The sequence below is a fragment of the Aotus nancymaae genome, unplaced genomic scaffold (assembly GCF_030222135.1).
Source record: "Aotus nancymaae isolate 86718 unplaced genomic scaffold, 86718_ANA_hifiasm-v0.15.2.pri h1tg000072l, whole genome shotgun sequence".
NCBI lineage: Eukaryota > Metazoa > Chordata > Mammalia > Primates > Aotidae > Aotus > Aotus nancymaae.
This window is the reverse complement of record NW_026988487.1, coordinates 11,125,970-11,142,251: the sequence shown is the minus strand read 5'-3', so window position 1 is coordinate 11,142,251 and position 16,282 is coordinate 11,125,970. Positions and strand designations below refer to the sequence as shown.

General features: G+C 50.9%; 1 protein-coding gene across 1 annotated transcript in view; it reads right to left on the bottom strand.

Moving 5' to 3' along the window:
• PITPNM3 (PITPNM family member 3) overlaps positions 1-16,282 on the bottom strand; it is an 87,630-nt gene that overhangs the window by 27,989 nt on the left and 43,359 nt on the right. The window contains exons 4-5 of the mRNA XM_021672728.2: positions 943-1,019; positions 242-477 (exon numbers count right to left, since the gene is read on the bottom strand). Of these exons, the coding sequence (XP_021528403.2) occupies positions 242-477; positions 943-1,019 (313 nt within the window). The remainder of the gene's footprint in view (positions 1-241; positions 478-942; positions 1,020-16,282) is intronic.

Below are 16,282 nucleotides of genomic sequence, written 5' to 3'. Positions count from 1 at the left end.
CTTGTTGAACACCACAGGAAATGGCTTGAGCTTTCATGGGGGCCCCAGCACACCCAGGCCCAGGCAGAGGACAATTCCCAGCCCCTTCCACCAGGGATGCTTGTGTTTCGTCAGGATCTGACATCCCAGAGAAGGCTTGCAGGTACCCACCTGCCCACAGGGTCCATGTTGCGGAGGCAGCCCCTCTACTTAATTCCTCCACCACACCCATCCAGCCCCAACCAAGCAGAAATTGACTCACTGAGAGACGAGCGAGAAAGCCTCAGAGCAGATAGCAGGACAGGGGACGAACTTGATGAGGATGTGGCCCAGGGCAGCAGGGAAGTGGGCTCGTGTGACCTTCTCCAGCACGGAGCTGAAGGTGTGGATGTCGGCTGCCTTGCAGGATGGGTCCCCGGTGCCAGTGTCCAGGACGTTGCCCCCATGCAGCACCAGCAGGAGGACGTGTGTCTTGCAGGAGCGCTGCGGGCAGCCTTCCTGAGAGCCGCATCGGTTGGTATAGAGAAAGAGAGGCGGCTGGCGATGGGGGAGGCACACAGGGACAGGGACACACACACACACACACACACACACACACACACACACACACACACACAGGAGACTGAGGCCAGAGAAGCAGGCACTATATCCAGCCTGTCTCAGCTCCAATTTGAGTGGCAGTCTCAGCTCTACTACGCCCATCTATGTGATAGAACCTCTGGTGCATTCAGAGTGAGGAAAGGGCACGGGCTGCCAGGAGTCATGTCAGAGCCAGAAGGAGTCTCAAGAGACCCTTCCTGTTCATATGGGAACCCAAAGCCCAGAAGGACAGGGACCAGCCCAGGGTCACACAGCCAGTCAGATGAAAAGCTGGAAGAAGACGAGGCTGCCTGTTATCCAAGGGCTCTTCCTAAAATCCTGGCCTCTGAGATGGCCCCAGACATGCCCCGAAACCCAGCCCACCTCACTGTCTTCATGGATCTCAATGCTTCCCTGGGCGGGGAACCTCTGTCTTCTCAAGGAAACCCGGTACAGTTCTCCTGCAGAGGGAAAGAGGAGAGCTCAGCATGTCCAGGCTTCCCCAAAGCGACCAGACACTCCCTGGGCCCAGCTGGCCCTAAAGGTGAGGCCTTGGCTTACATCATAGTTGAGCTCAGGTTAGTTACAGTCTGGAGCTAGGGAAAGTCACCCCAACCAGGCCCCACCTCAGAAACCAACATGACATGAAACCCTTTCTCCTCATAAGGAAAGGAAGGCCAGCAGAGTAGGGCCATCCTGGATGGTGCTCCTGAAAGGAGAGGCTTCCTCGATAGGAACTAGCCTGAGTTTCTTCACCTCAATAGGAACTAGCCTGCGTTTCTTCAACTCAATCAGCAGCAATAGCGTGAGAACCTACTGAGGACTTCCACTTCCAGTTATGGACGGTGATTTGAGCCAAGCCGCCCGCTGAGGACAACCAGAAGAACTGGTGTGAAGGCACATTTTATGCACCAATTCTTGACTGAGCTGAGAGGTGCCCAGGTAGCTGGTAAAACATGTTATCTGGGTCTATCGGTGACGTGTTTCCAGAAGAGATTGGCATTTGAAGCGGTAGTGAAGGAGACTGGCCCTCACCAGTGGGGGTGAGTACCATGTGGTCCGTAGAGGGCCTGAACAGAACCAAGCGATGCAGGCAGGGAGGACTCACTCTTCTCAAGCCCAGACCTCCATCTCCTTCCCTCACAGTCAGCACTCCTGGTTCTCTGGCCTTAGGACTTGAACTGGGATTCATGCCCTTGTCTCCCCTGGTTCTCAGGCCCTTGGGCTCGGGCTGGAACCACACCAGAGGCTTTCCTGGGCCTCCCAACCTCCAGACAGCAGATCAGGGAACTTCTCAGCCTGCATCATCACAAAAGCCAGTCCCTCATAATAAATCTCTTTTGATACATCTGTGTGTATATCCTTTCAGTTCTTTTTCTCCAGAGAACCCTAATTCAGCTAGATAAATCCTTAAAAAAAATCTGGCCGGGCATGGTGGCTCACATCTGTAATTCCAGCAGTTTGGGAGGCCGAGGTGGGTGGATCACGAGGTCAGGAGATCAAGACCATCCTGGCCAACATAGTGAAACCCCATCTCTACTAAAAATACAAAAAAATTAGCTGGGTGTGGTGGTACGCCCCTGCAACCCCAGCTATTTGGGAGGCTGAGGCAGGAGAATTGCTTGAACTTGGGAGGCGGAGACTGCAGTGAGCCGAGATCACACGACTGCACTCCAGCCTGGGTGACAAGAGCAAGACTCCACCTCAAAAAAAACCAAAAATCTGTTTGAAGTTATCAGAGAGAGAATACAGACTTGAATTATGGGACCACTTTCCAGGGAAGGTAGACTCCCAGAGAGGTAAGGTCGGCATTTGAAACACTCTTGGCATCACCCATGAGCTTTGGGGTAAAGCTGGCCTTTGGCAGAAATCTCTCCTTGCTCCTCTGAGCGGGCTGGGATCAACACCTCCCCCTTCAAGAAGTCCTTATTGGCTCCCAGCCCTCCCTGAGCTCTCATTTCCCTAACAAAGAATTCAGTAAGCCACAGCCATGGACCAAATCTGCCCCACTGCCCGTTTTTGTAAATAAAGTTTTATTGGAACACACCCAGGTTCATTCGTTTACATATTGTCTATGGCAGGTGGCTTTTGTGCTACAGTAGCAGAGTAGTTGCAGCAGACACCTCACAGCTCACAAAGCTGAGAATATTTATTATCTGTCCCTTTCCAGAAATGTTTGTCAACCCCTGATCTAACACCTGCGCTCCTGAATGTCATGACACTGGTTGGACTCCTGGGTGGAGAACCTTCAAAGGCATCCAACAGCCACCCCAGAGCCCCCACCCAAATGCTTCCTGCCACTCTGAGGACTCCCTCCTGCCATCAGGCTGCCTTCAGCTCCTCTCCCTCCTCCCCCATGAGATGGATACTATCTCCTGTGTGTGGCTAAAATCTACACCCAAGCTGAACCACCTGTTTGTCTTCAGTGAGGAGGAACTGGCTCATCTCTTAAGGTCAAAGGTTCTAGATGAGGCTGGCCCTTGCCTTCTTCACAGCCCCCCCGCCACCACCACACCAGAGCCTGCTGCTCCCCTCTAGGAGTCATATCTGGGGAGGGTCCTTCCAGGGGCTTTGAGGGCAACCCTAGGCACCCTGCCAAGGGTGAGGGGATCTCTACAGAGAACTGCAAATGAGCAGCTTTTCTCAGCAGTGAAGAGTGTTTCTGAAATATTCTGTCCTCACAGACACAATCCCGGTCAAAGGGCAACTGCTTTATGAGCTTGGAGCTGCTGCCCACATAGACAGGAAATCGTTTCGGAAATGATGGAGGAGGAGGAAAACTTGTCCTGGGGCCTGGCTCTGCCCAGCACTTCCTAGTGTTCTTCCCACTGGCAAGGCTCCCCTTCCTAATTCCTAACTTATCAAAGACCTTGCCGTGTGCCATTCAGGACATATGCATAGGCAAGGACTTCATGACTAAAACATCAAAAGCAACGGCAACAAAAGCCAAAATAGACAAATGGGATCTAATTAAACTAAAGAGCTTCTGCACAGCTAAAGAAACTATCTTTAGAGTGAACCAGCAACCAACAGAATGGGAAGAAATTTTTTCAATCTATCCATCTGACAAAGGGCTAATATCCAGAATCTACAAAGAACCTAAACAAATTTACAAGAAAAAAACAAACAACCCCATCAAAAAGTTGGCAAAGGATATGAACAGACACTTCTTAAAAGAAGATATTTATGCAGCCAGCAAACATATGAAAAAAAAGCTCATCATTAATGGTCATTAGAGAAATGCAAATCAAAACCACATTGAGATACCATCTCACGCCAGTTAGAATGGCAATCATTAAAAAATAAGAAGACAACAGATGCTGGAGAGGATGTGGAGAAATAGGAATGCTTTAACACTGTTGGTGGGAGTGTAAATTAGTTCAACCATTGTGGAAGACAATATGGTGATTCCTCAAGGATCTAGAAATAGAAATACCATTTGACCCAGCAATTCCATTACTGGGTATATACCCAAAGGAGTATAAATCATTCTACATGCACATGTATGTTTATTGAAGCACTGTTCACAATTAGCAAAGACTTGGAACCAACCAAAATGCCCATCAATGATAGACTGGATAAAGAAAATGTGGCACATGTACACCATGGAATACTATGCAGCCATAAAAAAGGATGAGTTCATGTCCTTCACAGGGACATGGATGAAGCTGGAAACCATCATTCTCAGCAAACTGATGCAAGAACATAAAACCAAACACTGCATGTTCTCATTCATAAGCGGGAGTTGAACAATGAGAACACATGTATGCAGGGAGAGGAACATCACACACCGGGGCCTGTTGGGGGGTGGGAGGGCTAGGGGAGGGATAGTAGGGGGTGGGGGGATTGGGGAGGGATAACATTAGGAGAAATACCTAATGTAGATGACGGGGTGATTAATGCAGCAAACCATCATGGCACATGTATACCTACGTAACAAACCTGCATGTTCTGCACATGAACCCCAGAACTTGAAGTATGATTGATTAAAAAAAAAAAAAGACCTTGCCCTAGGCTTGGCTAGAAGAGACCCAGGCCCTCCCCTCAGGACAGGATGATAACACAACAGTAACGGCTCAGCTTTATTAAGCACTTATTATGTCCTGGGCGCTATGTGTGTTACATGGTTCATCCTGTCCAGTCCCCACAACTACTCTCTGAGTCTGAATGATCTTGTTAGTAGCCCCATTTTACAGAAGAGCAAACCAAGGCTCAAACAACCTACGTCACTTGCCCCATGCACCTTAAAAGTTAAAGCCCAGGTATGCCGCTGCCAGAGCCCTTTCCACCACATGAAATAGCGCCAGGAGGGAGAGAGTCTGAGTGTGGCTCCCCGAGACAAAGCACCCACGCTTCATGGTGTGTGCAGCCCTGCGTGCGGCTCTGGGCAGGCTCCGAGTCCAGAGGAACCAGGAGTGAGGGCAGGGCTGAGGTTGGCTCTAGGGCTGGGAGGTGCGTGGTCAAAGCCACGGTCTCTGGATCCAGAATGCCTGGGATCACATCCTGGCTCTTATCAGTTGTATGACCTGTCTCAGTTTCTTCATCTGGAATATGGGGATAATATAGCAGCTACCCTGTGGGGTGGTGGTGAGGAGAGATGAGTTCACAGGCATAAAGCGCTTAGAACAGGGTGTGGAACACAGGAAGTGTCACGTGGGTTAGCTGCTATTGTTATTATCATCATTATCCAGGGGACATCCAGGGCACAGAGCCAGGACCACAGCTGACGAGATGGGCTGATGGGGACATTGCCGCCTCCACACTTGCCTGCCCTGGTGCCAAGTTCCTCCCTGAGCCCTGGCAGTCTCCTCAGCCTTGCTGGGCTGGGCGCCTGTTTGCAGTGTGATTACAGGATTAAATGCTGTGATTGCCACAAATTACTATGGCAAGGCTATAAATACATTGCAGGGAAGACATGAGGGTCCTGCTGTCTCCTGGGCATGATGCCCTCTGTTAGGTGGGGGCTGGACCCTGCGCCCTCACTGATTACAAAGGCCAAGGAGTACCTACATCTTTGATCTGTGTGGAGCCAGCTCCCTCAGGACCCCTGTGATGCCTCGGGCATCAAATTGGTGGACGACTGCTGCATCCTGGCTACCACTGATGTTGAAGCCATTCCTGGTTCAGCAGGGATAGGAGCCACGGGAGCCACAGGCCAGAGACTGGGCAGGAATGTCCTCAGTATCCCTCCCTCCTCCCCAGCAGGAAGGAAGAGTGTCGCCTCCTACGCTGTTTGGGGACAGAGCCTTGCTTCCTTTCCATGCACAAAAGCCAGGAATGCTTTGCTCTGAGAGATGGAGGAAGGGAGATCTAGCCTGCCAGATTCAGATTCTGGCCCCTTGAGAGTTGACTAACAGGACCAGAGCTTCCCCACGGAAAGGCACATCTCCTGTCTTCGTCTTAGCAAAGGCCCCTGGAGACAAGCAGGGGCAGCCACAGGCCACCTTCCCAGTACCTTGCCCACCGGTCTGTGCTCTTCTAAAAGCCAGACATTCCTACCATAATAATTGAGGCCATTGGCTGTGACTCACCCACGAGACATAACTCTTTCACTTGTCCTTGCCTTTGTGCCTGCAAGCCCTTCCTCCCTTTACAGACTGGTAATCTCCTACTTGTCCTGCAAAACCTTGCTCCTTTGCCGTCGCCTCTAGAAAGCTGTCTTTGATCTATCTAGGCAAAGATGGTTATCCCACAGTCTGCTGCACTGGTCCTGGCTTACTTGTCTATTTCCCCATCAGACTGTGGGACCCTTGAGAATAGAGTTTATCAGCTTTCAGAGCCTAGGGTGGCATTTTTGTGAAAACCTTTTGGAAGATCCTAGGCTGCACACAGCCCGTGAGACATCTCTGTGCCGTTAAACCCCCAGGAGAAATCAGGCTCAGGGAAGCATCATCCACTGAGAAGCACATTTCTTGAAAGTACTCATGGGAACCGGTATGTGAGAACCTCTGGAGATTCTAGAAGACTCTGGCCTGGGCTTTATAATAACACCCCTAGAGGCTCCCCCAGGGCCTCTGGTGACAAGAGCAGCTGGCAGGGGGTCCTCAGGGGTAGAGAGCCACATGCAGGGGACCCCAGGACCTCATCATGAGGCTGCCTGTTTCTTCCCACTTTCTGTTAATCTCCATGTACATGTCCCTATTCAGGCTGGGTCCCTGCAGTGCCCGGATTTGGGGTGGGTGAGCCCACAGCTGTTTCTGTGAGAGTGTTTTGTGACAGGCTTTGCAACAGCTCCTGCAGTGCCAGCTCCCAGTACCCTGCTAGCCCCGCATCAGGATAGGTGGTCCACCCCGCTCACCATGGCTGCTCCTGATGCCTGAAGAATGGAGCCTATTTTTGCTTAATCACAGCCTTGGAGAGGTACAAATCGTGATCATCCCCTCTAATTACCAATGCGCCACACTGCTCTTGAGACAAAAGCCAAGGTCATCACCCACACGCTCAGCACCCTAAGCAAAGCATCACCCCAGCTCAGCTGGGGAGCATAGCTGTCTCCATCTCTCTTGCTACCAACCTCTGGGGTCCACCGAGGCAGATGCTGAGGGCCCCCTGGCTAAAGCTAAGCACTCAGTTTTCCCCTCCATCCTTGGCAGTCACTCCCACCCCTCTTACTCACCTCTGGAGTCAACCGAGCAGAGCTGGGCCCAGCTTGAGACCATGTGGCACAGCCTGAGAAGTAGCTACAAAAGTATCTCATCCATCCTCTGTGAGCTAGTGGAAGCTCCTGCATGGGTGGAAACATCCTTTTTTTTTTTTTTTTTTTTTTTTTGCATAAACCATCCCTGGTCACCAGGACTCTGAAGGAGGGGAGTAAGAAGGGGATGGTCTCTTTGCTCTTACTAATGCCTTCATACCTCAGCCCTGTCTCTTCAGGGTGACTCCTGGCAGGGAGGAAAGAGTGAGGAGAGGCTACTATGAGCAGCAGGAACTGCTCAGACTGTTAGGACCTATCCCCTAAGGATCCCATCAAGTCCACCCTGACCACGCCTGGGAGTCAAAGGCTTTGTTTTGTTTGTTTTTTTTTTTTTGAGACGGAGTCTCACTCTGTCGCCAGGCTAGAGTGCAGTGAGGCAATTTCAGCTCACTGCAACTTCCACTTCCTGGGTTCAAGTGATTCTCCTGCATCAGCCTCCTGAGTAGCTGGGACTACATGTGCATACCACCATGCTGGGCTAATTTTTGTATTTTTAGTAGAGACAGGGTTTCACCATGTTAGCCAGGATGAAACTCCTAACCTCGTGATCTGCCTGCCTTGGCCTCCCAAAGTGCTGGGATTACAGGTGTGCACCACAGTACCGAGTCAAAAGCTCTACTATTTTGCTGTGATGTGGGATCCATCCATACACCTAGATGACATCTGGGAAGAACTAGAACCTCCCTCATTCAGCAGCATGGATGGGGGGCTCAGACCACAGCCCTTCCCCAGGTGAGCCCACATGACACACACATGAGGAGAGAAGGACACACACAGACATACGGGGAGACAGGCCATGGATCAAGTCCTCAGGTGAGAAACAAACACCCTACTCAGAGGGTGACCTCAGACATGCTTTGCAAACCATGGCAAAAGGAGGGGTTTGCCTGCATTCCCTGGTAAAAGTCAGGCAGCCTGAGAGTCTGTGAGTCCAAGCATGAGTGCCCTCGGTGAGTGCTAGCCTCCAGACCCAGCAGAATCAGGCACTAGGACCTTGAAGGGGACCCACAGTCACTTTGAGAGGCTCTGGAGAAAGGAAGAGCAACCAAAAAAACCACAAGCAGCTAATTATTATCTCACTTTGCTTTTCAAAGTGGTTGATTCCAACTAGGGAGCTTGGTGTTAATTCCTAGGCAAGTTCTGGGGCAAATTAATAAATGCTTTGAGGGCCCTTACAAAAGGAAGCAGTAGGTCCCAGCGTGGTGGCTCACACCTGTAATCCCAACACTTTGGGAGGCCAAGGTGGGCGGATCACTTGAGCTCAGGGATTCAAGATCAGCCTGGCCAACATGGTGAAATCCCATCTCTACTAAAAGTACAAAAATTAGCCGGGTATGGTGATGGGCACCTATAATCCTAGCTACTTGGGAGGCTGAGGCAGGAGAATCCTTATACCTGGGAGGCAAAGGTTACAGTGAGTCAAGATTGTGCCACTGAACTCCAGCCTGGGAGATAGAGCAAGATTCCATCAAGGAAAGAAAAGGGGAGGGGAGGGGAGGGAAGGGGAGAGGAGGGGAGGGAAGGGAAGGGAAAGGAAGGGAAGGGGAGGGGAAGGGAGGGGAGGGGAGGGGAGGGGAGGGGAGGGGCTCCCAGAGCTCTGATAGGTTCCCTTGGAACCAGCTCCCTAACCAATCAGCTCCCTAATCCTGTGTCATAGCATGTGGCATAGACACTGTACCAGAAGCTCAAGGGAATGCCAAGGGCTTAGGGCATCTGGGGAGGGAGCACACTGGCAGAATAAAAACTATCTAAGGAACCCACAGCCCTCACCACAGGAGCTCAAGGAATGTGGGTTCATGAATGGGAACCTGCGACCACACAGAAGGTGTGGGGACCAACGGCCAGTAGCAGATGTCCATGGAACAGAATGAAGCTGGAAAAATGACGGGCCTTCTTCTGATGGTTTTAAAACGTTTTTTAAAACGGGAAATTTTTAGCCAATGAAAGTTTTCTTAGGAGCCCAATTTGCAAAGATGAAAGTGAATTGGCTCTGGCTGAAGCAGGTTGGGGGGCCCAGAGCCCACCTTCCTCACTTCAGCACATCCCTGTCCCTAGGCAGTTCCTGAAGGCTCCACAGAATGAAACTTAAAAGCCACTGACCTGCGAGGTACAGTGGCTCATGCCTGTAATCCCAGCACTTTGGGAGGCTGATGCAGGCGGATCACGAGGTCAAGAGATCGAGACCATCCTAGCCAACATGTGAAACCCCGTCTCTACTAAAAATACAAAAATTAACCAGGCATGGTGGCACGTGCCTGTAGTCCCAACTACTGAGGAGGCTGAGGCAGGAGAATCGTTTGAACTTGGGAGGGAGAGGTTGCAGTGAGCCAAGATCATGCCACTGCACTCCAGTCTGGATGACAGAGCAAGACTCTGTCTCAAAAGAAAAAAAAAAAAAGCCACTGACCCTGTTCACCAGCCAGACTGCAGGCCACCTCCTCCGCAGGTTCCCAGTCCCTCGTTTTGCAGAAAATGAAAAACAACAATCTAAATGATGGTGGGGAGGTGGGGGAAGGAACTTGGGGTCTCATATTAGAAGGAAACACACCAAAATGTTTACAGTGATTTTCTCTAGATACTGGGACAATGGACAATTTTTTTTTTTTTTTTACTTTCTACTTTCCTCTATTTTCTAATTTTTCTCTAAGGAGTCCCTATTTCTTTTAGTTTAAAACTATTTATGAAGGTTTATTGGACAGATAATACAAGTATGTATCATGTTTATGCAAGGAATGTTTTAAAACCAGCCGCAACCTCCTATTGAGTCAATATAAACCCTAAAAAGAAAAAGGTGTGAAATGCTGTCCTGCCCTCTGGGAGCTGACAGGCTAATGAGGGAATATAAAAGGACAAAAAATGCTTGTGGAAAGAAAGAATAAATGTGGAACATGATGAGTGAATTAAGATTCTGTGTTTGGGTTAAAAATGAACTCAAGCCTGGGTGCAGAGGCTCGCACCTGTAATCCCAACACTCTGGGAGGCAAAGGCAGGTGAATCACCTGAGGTCAGGAGTTCGAGACCAGCCTGGCCAACATGGTGAAGCCCTGTCTCTACTAAAAATACAAAAATTATCCAGGGGTGGTGGTGTGTGCCTGTAATCCCAGCTACTCGAGAGGCCAAGGCAGGAGGATCGCTTGAACCTGGGAGGTGGAAGTTGCAGTGAGCAGAAATCACGCTATTGCACTCCAGCCTGGGCAACAAGAGTGAAACTCCATCTCAAAAAAAATAAAATAAAGTAAGCTTTCCAGGGGCTTTAAAAAACAAAACAAAACTCGATACCACTTGCCGATTCCTACCCTATTGGTTATTGCCCAAACTTGTGTCAGGGCTGAAAACAGCAAGACGAGTCAGATACAGCGCCTGCCTTCAAAGATCTCACAGGCACCTGGGATCACATGACCAAGAGTAGATCATGTGACCAAGGTCAGGTCACATGATAAAGACCTAGGTCATGTGCCCAAGATCAGTCACATGACCAAATGCTACAAACAGCCCGAGTTAGGGTAATGGGACTGCCACAGTTACTTCTCAACCTCTGAGGCTGCATAAACCAGAGATCTCCATTCAAAATGAGAAGGGGACATCCCTGCCCTGTCCCTGCAGCTTAGCCCCCCTCGAGGGTATGTCTGATGCCCAATAACAGGGCAGGAAAGCTGTAGAAAGGGCTCAGGAGGTCGAGAGACCCAGCCTGGAGAGGAGCGGCTCCAAGGGATACAGTGGCTGCCTGCAAATCTATGCTGAGCCTTGTGTGGGCCAAGGGAGCAGAAGGCAGAGCCAGGACGAGTAGGAGTTGGGGTGGTTTCTGGAGAGTCATTCCAAGTTTTAGCACAACTTAGGAAATGTTTACAGCAGTTCAAGAGTGATCCGTGCTGACCTGGAGACAGGGTGTTCTCCTTTACTGAAGTTAGACAAGCAAGTTATATAAGTGGCCACTTAGCAGGGTGCTAGGGAGGGAAGCTTCATGGGGGGTGGGGAGCTGGAGGCTGAGGTCCCTCCGTGACTCCTTAACCCTTTAGGGTCAGAATCTAATCGTGTCTGGCTGGATTCATCCAACTAACGAGGCCAATGGAATGTGTCCAAACCTTCAATAGGCCAGTGAGCCTTTCACAGAGACACTATCCCAGACCAGGGCCTGGCCCTTGCGAGGGCCTATGCCCCAAACCCTGTCCCTTGAGAACATGCTGTTAGACACCCCAAGGGAACACGGGGTTAGTTTAGATCTCATGGAGGATCCCAGTTCAGATCAGAGGTGCCATCTTGAATCAGACCCAGTGAAATTTCCAGATATACAACCATGAGAAAACTCTGCCACCATAACACAGTGATGCTAAAGGGACATGACATTGCAAACCCTGGTATCCCCTACAGACTCTTCTGCAACAAACACAGCCCTCCTAAGATTGGTCCTGAGTTTCTAGTCCCCATCCAGTGGCTCAGGCAATCTTCACATTCATCCTATGAGATCAGGAGTGCTCTCCCCATTTTAAAGATGAGAAAACCAAGGATTGCAAAGGTGAAGCGATTTCTCTCAGGATATAAGTGGAGGGCTTGAACCCAAGTCACCAGGCCAGGGCTCTTCATCGTCCTGAAGGAAGGGAGTAAGAAAGGGATGGTCTCTTTGTTCTCACTAATGCCTTCACGCCGCAGCCCTGCCTCTTCAGGGTGACTCTTGGCAGGGAGGAAAGAGTGGGGAGAGACTACTATGAGGAGCAGGAACTGCTTAGACTGTTAGGCCCTAACCCCTAAGGACCCTGCTGTCCACTCTAGCCCTGACTGGAAGTCAGCACAAACACAAAGGAATGCAACAGCACACTCCAGCCCACGCACTCCTGCACAGGAATCCCTGCCAAGTGTGTGCAGCTTCCAGCACAGGGACTGGGAGTGTTTCTTACAAGTCTGAAAAAGGTGCTCAACCTTAGAACGCTAACCTAGAGGAAGGGTCATTGAAATTATCCTAAGACAACTATATTTTTCCCCCACCTGTTAGATTGGCAGTTATGACACCCTGTGGGCCAGGGTGTGGGAAAACGCTCTCTTCATTCATTGCTGGTGAGAGTAAAAATCAGTACAGCCTCTGTCAAGCGCCATTCGGCAATGTCATTCAAAACACAAAATGCCTTTGACCCAGCAATTCCAAGCCCATGTGCAAAAGGACTTATGTACAATGCTAACCGTTGCCATACTGTTTACAATAGCAAAAGACAGGACACACCTATATGTCCACCAGTATGGGACAGATTAAATAAATTGTACCACAGTGAAATCGCATATACCCATGGAAAAAAACAACTCACCTCTAAGTGTACCGAGCTAGTAAGACAATCACGATATAGCATCAGCATCTGAGAAAAGCAAGGTGCACGATGAAAAGAACTGTGTGCTCCCATCTGTGTGAGGGTGTAGGTATAAAAATATACATAGGCCGGACGCGGGGGCTCACGCCTGTAATCCCAGAACTTTGAAGGGGCCAAGGCAGGTGGATCACGAGGTCAGGAGCTCAAGACCAGCCTGGCCAACATGGGGAAACCCCATCTCTACTAAAAATACAAAAAATTAGCCGGGCATGATGGCAGGCACCTGTAATCCCAGCTACTTGGGAGGCTGAGGCAGGAGAATTGCTTGAATCCAGGAGGCGGAGGTTGCAGCGAGCCGAAATCATGCCACTGCACTCCAGCCTGGGCAACAGAGTGAGACTCCATCTCAAAAAAAAATATATGTGTGTGTATATATATATGTATATTTGTATGGATATGCTCATGTATGCAGAGATTATCTCTGAAATGGAATCTAAGCAACTAGTTATAATCTTTGCTTCTAGGGAGAACTGTGTGAGGTGGAAGACAGGAGAGGGAGGCATTTTATACCATGTACATGTGCTACCTACTCCAAAGACAGATTAAAAATAAGAATTTTTTTAAAGTGCATGTAGCAGGGTGTTTTTTTTTAAGATACCAGTTTATATTTTCTCCCAGCTCTGGCTCCTTTGCCTCTGGGAAGGTTTGTGGCAGAGCTTCCTGGCTTTTGTTTCCAAAAGCTCTTTTGTTCCCAAGAGGAAAAGATTTGAGGAGACAGAGAACGCTTCAGGGTGAAAAGAGATCCTTGAGCCCTGGCCCCAAGTGGAGGAGACAGTCCTCTGCAGGGGACCCTTTGCAACTCCAGGAAGATGGAGAACAACATAAGAAGACCTGGCCATCCCAGGCGCCAGAGAGCCTGAACCCTAGGCCAGAAGCTGCAAGCCCAGGACCAAAGGGCCCACCAGGCTGGGTTCCAGGGTCCTCATGCTTTCTGGTGTGGAGGAAGAACTCCCTGCACACGTGTGCATGCATGCAGACACCCTTCCCCCCACCCCCAGAGTGTGGGGAAGACCTGGAGTTTTGGGGTGATGGCAGGAGAAGGAAGAAATTGAAGCCCCTGGACACACAGAGGAGGAGTCCTTCACTGGCACAGCTGCATGGGAATGCACAGTCAGACTCAAAGTGGCTGACACAAAAACAAACAAAAGGACGTGGAAGTAAGTAGACTGGGCAGCGAGGTCTCCCTTTGCCCCTCCAGAGCCACAGTGCCCCATCTCTGCCCAACTCAGCCCCAAGGTCACCTTGCTACTGGTTGGGTGTAGCCAATGGAAAACACCAGGAGGAGAACTGGGGCGAGGGAGCCCCCTCCATGCCGGGCCATTGTAAGGTGGTCTCTGCTGGAGGCTGCAGCTCATGCGGAGGCCTCTCTGGCCTCTTCTCCTTCAGGGGTGGGAGCAGCCCCAGGGTACTGCCAATACCTTCTTGGTTTCCTTAAAGCCTCACTCACCTGTGAATAAAGTCCCTCTGCTAAGCCCTCCTCCACCTGTGGTTTGTGTGAGCCTTCCTGTTTCCTGCTAGAACCCTGATGGAATCACGGACTGGACCCTGAGTGCTCTATGCAAATCCCATCACCTCCTCCCACGCCACCCCTCTCCAGGCCTCCATCCTGACCAAGCCCCCATCTACTGCTCCACTCTCCCACACTCGCCCCTCCCTCCCTGAACTCAACCCGTTTCCAAATATCCCCTTTCCCTCTCACTGCAGAGTCCCTGAACGTGTTGCTCCCCGGACCTGGAGCTTCTCTACACTGCCCTGTGCCTAAATATTTCCCACAGGAACTTCAGTGTTCCTTCTGGCTGGGGGCCTTCCTCTCTTACTGTCCCCTCTGCAAAAGCCCCATGGTCCTCTCATTCCTGGGGTTAATCCTCATGCTTTTTATTTTATGACTATTTGATTATTATCTTCCCCTCCTCCATCTCCCAGATGACAAGATCCTTAAGGGCTGGGACTGAGTTTGTTTTCATTCTATTTTATCCCCAAAGATGATCACGATGCTGGCATATAAAGGTGCTCATTAAATATTTTTTAAACAAATGGGTGAGCGAACTAATAATTTGTTCCCATTTTGCACCCCTATAAGTGTCAGAAGCTGCACGTGTCCAAGCAAAGCACAGATGCTTCGTAGATAGACTTGAATAAACGCACAGAGACGCACGCACACTCATCCTCATGAAAGTGAATGCACCACTGCATTGGCGTAGACGCTAATGCACACACACACAAGTGCAAGGGCACACACACACACACACACAGTGAGAAGGAAACATGCCAAGCAGAGACACACACACATGCAAGAAAAGTGCTCCCAAGGCGGACGTCTGCCACCCTGTGCTCATTAAAGCTGGCTAAATATAGCCCATCTGCAGCTGTGCTCAGCAAGCTGCCCACACAGGCCAGGAAAAGACCCAGTTACTAGGCAGAGGAGTGGAGAGGCCAGCCGTGGGCAAGGGGCTTCATGCATCCTCTGTCAGGAGGTCTTGTTGGGGAGGCCAGGGGCTGAGGATATGTGGGAAGGGAAGCCCTTTGGTGGCTGGTCAGGGCATTCAGCGCGGTTCCTCTGGTCGCTGACCCTAGGCAGTGGGGTGTGAGGTCAAACCATGTGCCCACGATGGGGAGAGGTGAGCTGGGCCATCTACATCTCTGTGTCTGAGCCGAGGCCCCAAGCTCAGTCCAGAACCAGTGGTTGGAGTTAGGACCCAGCTGGGGATAAATTGGGGCTCAGTTGGTGGCTAGCAGAGAGGCTCGGTAGAGGATGAAGATAAAGGGTCAGACTGGGACTACAGTTGAGACTCTGTGGACCATTGCCAGGTCTTTTTCTAGGGATGAGAGGAAGTTCAGAGCCCCACGGAGCACCTGCTTTAATGTGTGGATGTGGCTGTGGGAAGACCCTCCCCGCACCTGGGACAGCTGCCTGCTGCTCCCACCCCTGCAGCTGATGCCAGGCACTGGCCCTGGCAAAGTCATGAGATGACCAGCATGGGTTTGGGTCATATGTGTCAGGTGGCTGTTGTCATCCACACAGGCTGGGTCCAACTTTGAGGTCCACAATAGACAGTTCTTCCTGCTGTAGAATGTGCCCCTCAACCCATCCTGCAGGGTGTGGGGAAGAGGGAGCCTCCTCTCAACTCGCACTTCCTACCCTGCACCTGGTGGAGCTGCTGAGACTGAAAGGGAGAGGCATGGACAGGGTGAGGCAGCCGCAGGTCTCCTGGGAGAGTCCGCGCCTCCTCCCACCAGACGTTCCTGGATGGGGCTGTGGGCAGAGGAAGGTGAGTTACTGCCCCTTTGAGACAACAGCTCTACCCTCTGCCTCTTCTATGGTGGTGGCAGATTGCAGCAGGAGAGGTGGGCTGTGCTTGATGGATTCAGCGCATGCGATCCCCGCATCCCTGAATGGAGCCGCAACGGCAGATGCCAACAGTGCGGGGTCCAGAGGGACGCTGGTCCTTCCCACCATTTGCCGCAGAGGAGCTGCCTGTCTCCTCCACAGGAATGGATGGGATGCTCGGGCTTCCCAATTAGCCAATAAGAAAACTGTGCTTAGAGAGTCCATGCTCCTCCCAGAGTCAGTGTGGAAGGGAAGGGGGTAAAGTGGGCGGGTAAGGTCATATGGAGGCAAGGTTCATGCTCCCCGTGGGAGGGGAGGCAGGAGCTGTGAGGATCAGGATTTCCTCCT